The sequence below is a fragment of the Lactuca sativa genome, chromosome 5, assembly GCF_002870075.4.
Source record: "Lactuca sativa cultivar Salinas chromosome 5, Lsat_Salinas_v11, whole genome shotgun sequence".
Classification (NCBI taxonomy): domain Eukaryota; kingdom Viridiplantae; phylum Streptophyta; class Magnoliopsida; order Asterales; family Asteraceae; genus Lactuca; species Lactuca sativa.
The window spans coordinates 47,340,129-47,346,220 of record NC_056627.2 but is presented as its reverse complement, the minus strand read 5'-3'; the positions used below and the strand labels follow the sequence as shown (position 1 = coordinate 47,346,220).

The following is a 6,092-nucleotide window of genomic DNA, read 5'->3' as shown; positions in this document are numbered from 1 at the left end:
CTGCCTTCTGTTTGCTTTTGTTTACATATGACTGTCATTGTTTAAGTTTAATTATTTTATTACATACTTAATTTACTTTTTTGGTTATGCCTCAACTTTGGTCCCTGCCCATTAATATATATATATATATATATATATATATATATATATATATATATATATATATATATATATATATATATATATATATATATATATATATATATATATATATAGGGCTAGGTTATAATGTGGATGGACAACTATTGTGCGGATGTGTGGACAGTGCTATTCTATGAGAATTACTAAGAGAATAGGTTGTTTAGTAATTTGACTACATTTAATCTTATACAATTAACGTCATTTTCATGCATTCTGACTAATTCTTATTCATTTTTGTTCTTACATATTGTTTTTCCATCATTTTCATTCTTATAGAATACGACTCAATAAACATTCTGACAATATTCTGACAGAATGAGCTTAATCATAAAAAGTCTATAATAACCTTATAGACGATTTAATTAGTGAAAATGTATGATAATGACTATAGTTGTGTAACATTGAACGTATTTATATATTTAAACAACATTTTTTTGTCATTCTGAAAGAATAGCAATGTCCACACGTTCATACAATATACAATATATGTCAATCCACATTTGAACATAGCTCTCTCTCTTTCTATATATATATATATATATATATATATATATATATATATATATATATATATATATATATATATATATATATATATTAATTCGCCCTCTTGAATTTGCCTCTTTGAAAGTGGGTGCTTAGTGATTGGGTCGGTGAATCATGATATTTGTATACCTATTTTGTTTTTATTAGTTAAATCAATAACCCAAGTACTCCATTCGACGCATCCAGCTACTACATTGTTTATCTGTATTACCAAACTTGTGTATTAAATGGACGCATCCAGCTACTACATTGTTTATCTGTATTACCAAACTTGTGTATTATTGAATTAATATGCCACGTATGGATCAATTTAGGTTCATTTTTTTTAAATCTTTGGATATTATACTTTAAAAAATAAAAGAATGGCAGGGTTTGATTATCTTGAGGGATGTAGAGTATAGAATAATGGTTTTTTTTTCATGCGTCATTTATTTTTATGGGCTTTTTCAGTTTTATTGTTGTATGTATGTTCATTTCACAGAATGTCAAATGTGAAGATGTAATTTAGGTAATGTTACAAAATGAGATGAATAGTGGTCATGATTGTTGATAAATGGAAAAATATTATGGTCATGATTATTGATGAATGAAAAAATAATAGGTGATTTCTCTTTCCTAATGCCAAAAAATCTCACCAATTATAATATAACAGAACGAAGCACAAAGTAAGATTCTTCCCTAGTTATATATTATTTAGTAAGTGGAAAAACTAAAAACTCAATGCGGTGAAACTGAAACCCAAAACCTATCAACCCATGGGTTGAAATCGGAAATGAACCAAAGAAATCGAAAACTGAACCCAATAGGCTTCAAAATCCAAAAATCAAACTTGTTGGTTTGGGTTCGGGGTCACCCAAAAACCGACCCAAACTTATCTATGCTCAACCTTAGTTTCATAAAGTAATCGGAGAGGGAGAGGGGTGGGGAAATATGTGAGTACCGACAGGAAGGAAGTTATGTATGGTAAAATGTGTAGGAGCGTTTTCACCTAAAAAGAAAAGAATGAAATTGTGCGCCCTGCAAGGTTTAAAAAGGAAACAAACATGTAAAATGACATTTTCTTTCTTTTCTTGGAACTGTGTTTGCCGGAGAAAATATGAGAAAATTGATGATGGCCGAAGAAGACGAGTGTGACTAAATATGTATAAAAGTTAGTTTCATGATGAATTGTGTATGAAAACATACGTTTAATACTGTTTAATAAATACACATATAAGTATAAGATGGTGTACCTAAGGACACATGATAAACCGTGCCCTAAGAACTAAATATGTATAAAAGTTAGTTTCTGATACGTGCCCTAAGGACACATGATAAACTGGCTAGATCTTCAATAGTTGTCAAAATAATATTCTTTAAAAAATATAACTTTAATGTCAAATCATTAAACGGTGAATAAATATATACAAAATGGATAATTTCATTATTTTACTAAATTATTTTCCAATAAAAATAGATGGTGTACAGATTTTATGATTAAGGTAAATTGTATTTAACATATTTTAATTCAATGTATATTTTAAATTAGTTTCTATTTTTTAAAATATACATAATTACATACCCTTGCAGATTGATTGAAATCTGTTCTTAAAGATAATCCAAACAAGAAATTTTTTTATATAGATCATTAGACGAAATGAAAGGGTGGTTACAAATGGGCTCCTTATCCTCTTTTTCACCCAACAAAACAGCACACACAAAAAAGAAGGGTTTGGACGTTGGTCTGTTTCCTTATCATCATCCATGGCAGAAGCAATTATGAGCTTCAAAATGATCAATCCTCACATCCGTTATAAGCCCTCTTTGCAGACAACAAGATTGGACTCGAATCCATTTTCAAAATCAGTAATCATTTCCACTTTACCGTTGATTTTCTAGTAAGATTCTGCACATAAATTGATGACAGTGAACTTAAAATCATGTTTCTTGATTTTCAGCTCAGGCAGTTTTCAGGCTCAAAATTCGTCAATGGCTTACATCTGGTTAGTATCTTCTACTCATCTTCCTGCGATTCATGGCGAATATGAATCCTCTGATAATGGGGTTGTTATAATTTTCAAATTTGGGAACCCCATCTTCTTGACGTTAAACTTCAAAATTTTGCAAGATTGTTGATTATGAATATTTTGATTTTTTTTAAACATTCTTAACTTCACTCATTTTCTTTTTGCAACAACTAACCCTTTTATTAATATTTTCAATAATAATATATATCTTGACTAATTAATTTGTTTAATTTTCTTCTTTATTACTAAAAGGCTCTTGGCTGCCTAGCGATATCCGTTGTTGTCCTCCCTTATTGAAGTTGGGTTCATCATGAAGTAGTTTGGTAGTTTAGGTAGGAATAGACTAGATTTGCGGATTCAAAAAAAAATTCTTTTTTATTGTTAAATATTAAATTTATAACAATCATACAATTATTTTACAGTTTATTACGTAATAATATAATAATATGTAGACACGTGAAACATTATTTTTAACTTTGAAGTATTTTGATGTATATCTTTTTATTAAATATCATTATTAAGTAACATTTCTTTTTAAATATATAGTATATGTTTAGAAATTACAATTACAAATTTAATGATGGAGTTTAAAAATATTTTCTAAAAATGAAAATATATAAATTAGTTAAATAAAAACTTTTGAAAATAATCAATGAGTGGTTTAGTTTAAGATAATAGCTTTCTGTTAAATAATATTCATAGAAATATTATTAAAAAAAAATGTAGAACACGTCAATAATTGTTGCTGTTTTTGCAACCTATTGTTGGTACTACTATAGATTTTTTAGAAAAGATAAAAGTGTATATGGGAGGTGATTTTAAGATTTTAACGTATAAAATATATATTTTATTATAAGTTGGGTTAGCCCGTCTGGCTAATAAGGTATCTAACAAAATGTTTCTATTAAATAGGTCATAGGTTCAATCATATACATATACTAACTTGTTACAATTGTATTTGTACCTTATATGATATGGATTAATGAATGTCTTTAATGCAAATATCAACTAATCAATTCTCAAAAGCATATTATTATCAATGTATCAAAATAGTTTGTTTGGTTCATCTCTAATAAATGAATGTTTTTTTTTGCCACATGTCTTATTCTCCTTCATTTTGTCACAATGATTTATTTTGTTTTTTTTTTTTTATTTTCTTATTTTTTACTTGTCATTTGTTGAGGTTTTTCATTCTTCCATTAAATTTCCAGAATATACGCTTATATATATATGGAATGTTCTCATTCTATTCATGTAAGGTTATCATTTTATACTTTCCAACTCTAGTATATTTTTGTAATCTCTCAAAAGTCAAGACTTATGCCATACTTATATGAAGTCGATCGTTTACTTGACTTCAAATTAAACACTATTTTATTTTCCCATTCATCCAAAAAAAACATGATGCAAGTTCAATATGAACACAGCATTCAATTGGTGAAGATAGTAACAAGAGTAGATTGAAAGCTCTACCACATTTGACATTAATGGCGGTTTTAGTTGAGCACATGGAAGGCCAAAGAGACCTCATCACCCACAAATCCATATGGCATCTCAGCGATCAATCCATTAAGAACGTTTGTGAGTCTTCGTTAATTTCTCTCATAGAACCACAACACGCTTGGTCAAATTCAATCCATTTGTTATTGATCGATGATGTTACTTCATGCTCCATTCTTGTTGCAGATACATTCTACATCATGTTTACTGTTTGGGGATGTTGTTTCTTTGGTTCAACAAAGGTAAGAAAGTTCATATATTTCCCCATGATTTAGGATTCAAAATTTTTCTAAATAGCATGGAATACGCTTTTCAGGATCCATATTATGATTCAGAACATTATAGGAAAGATGGAGGAGATGGAACTGGGCATTGGGTGTATGAAAAGGTAATTTTTTTTCATTAAACATCATTAGATTTTGATTTTAACATGCATGATATGTTGTACATTTGGTACACAGCAAGAAGATATAGAAGAAAAGGCGAGATCAGAGTTGTGGCGTGAGGAGTTGATCGAGGAGATTGAGAAGAAGGTGGGAGGGCTACGTGAGTTGGAAGAGGCTAAAGAAGAGGAACTTGTCAAGTGATGGAAAATATTTTAGGGATAATTATTGTTTATACATACACATCAAGATCATTGTTGAATATGAAACATGAAAATTAATAATGTTTATTAGGTGATTCAAGTTATGCCTCATAAAAGGACTTTTCAAATGCAGGGGCAAATGAAACACCGTAAAAGACCATAAAAGATCCCACTCATGATGTTGACATTGAAACCCATGAAAGTTAATATGCCTATAAGATTTTTTTTTTTAAATATAGGCGACCCATGAATTTTTGAAGATTACATAACTTATTTAAATAAAGGAACAATGACCAGATTATGTATACTAATGCCATAACTTATGATCATTAACGATTATCCTCAAATATGATTTACTCAAAGATGTATACATGGCCCATTTTATTTCTAAGGGTCAGGAACATCTAGTGTATAGCTCAAGAAATCATTATATAGTCTTCATGTTAATGGTATCTATTGTTTGACAAAGTGTGAGCAATAATGACTAAATTAAGAACCAAGTAGATTAATGTATATACCTCAACATCACTAGGAGGAACTTTATCATACTCGTACTATATGGATATGACATTCTCTTGGTGAGTAATAACATTGATATGTTGCACAAATCAAAACACTTATTGTCTCATCACCTTGATATGAAAGATATCAGTGAAGCCTAGTATGCAATAGGAATATAAATACATCGAGGAATCAAAAGGGATTTACACTTATCCCGAAAGACATATGTTGAGTGTGTAGTAAGTTGATAAAAAAAGGCAACAATACTTCCCTTCAGTTCTTTCCATAGTTAAGGTACACATTTTCAGTGGCATGCTTAGCTATTATCAATTAAATCACGGTCTAAACCACTAGAAAACTGCCAATAAAATTTTCTGATACTTTCATGGGACTAATAATAACAAACTTGTTTAGAAAATAAAGTGATAACTTATAAGTGATATGATTTTGACTCTATAAGTGATATGATTTTGACTCTAAGTTATTAAAATGAAAATAGTCATTATTGGGATGCATCTTTATGCTATCAGTTGGCCAATATCATGGGAGATTCATAAATAAATTGACGACTATATCAACTATAATGGCGAAATGTGTTTTCATAGATAATGAAAATTTTCATGGAATGTTGTTGAGAAATTAAATCACATTACTCATGATAGTGAATTCCATTTGAAAGACATTGAAGGAAAACTTATTGCTATAAATTTGCCTTTGTAAGTTTTCCCACCAACAATAATTATGGTGGAATGGGGCTTTACGTCGATACAAAATACGTGTTCGTTTAATAGAAAGTGGAGGATAATGACATT

At 29.2% G+C, this 6,092-nt stretch overlaps 1 protein-coding gene across 1 annotated transcript; it reads left to right on the top strand.

Moving 5' to 3' along the window:
• The first annotated feature begins 2,335 nt into the window (after positions 1–2,335).
• LOC111885329 (photosynthetic NDH subunit of subcomplex B 4, chloroplastic) lies at positions 2,336–4,879 on the top strand. The gene is made up of 6 exons (XM_023881581.2): positions 2,336–2,532; positions 2,625–2,669; positions 4,121–4,274; positions 4,380–4,435; positions 4,510–4,581; positions 4,655–4,879. Exons 1-6 carry the CDS (start codon positions 2,431–2,433, stop codon positions 4,778–4,780), a joined length of 555 nt encoding a protein of 184 aa, XP_023737349.1. The 5' UTR covers positions 2,336–2,430; the 3' UTR covers positions 4,781–4,879.
• Positions 4,880–6,092: the final 1,213 nt, after the last annotated feature.

Bases quoted from the DNA above. Each gene is read 5' to 3' on its own strand.
- LOC111885329 (XM_023881581.2), top strand. From the start codon at position 2,431: ATGGCAGAAGCAATTATGAGCTTCAAAATGATCAATCCTCACATCCGT. The intron at 2,533-2,624 runs GTAATCATTTCC...CTTGATTTTCAG, and splicing joins CGAATCCATTTTCAAAATCA to CTCAGGCAGTTTTCAGGCTC. The intron at 4,275-4,379 runs GTGAGTCTTCGT...TTCTTGTTGCAG, and splicing joins TCAATCCATTAAGAACGTTT to ATACATTCTACATCATGTTT.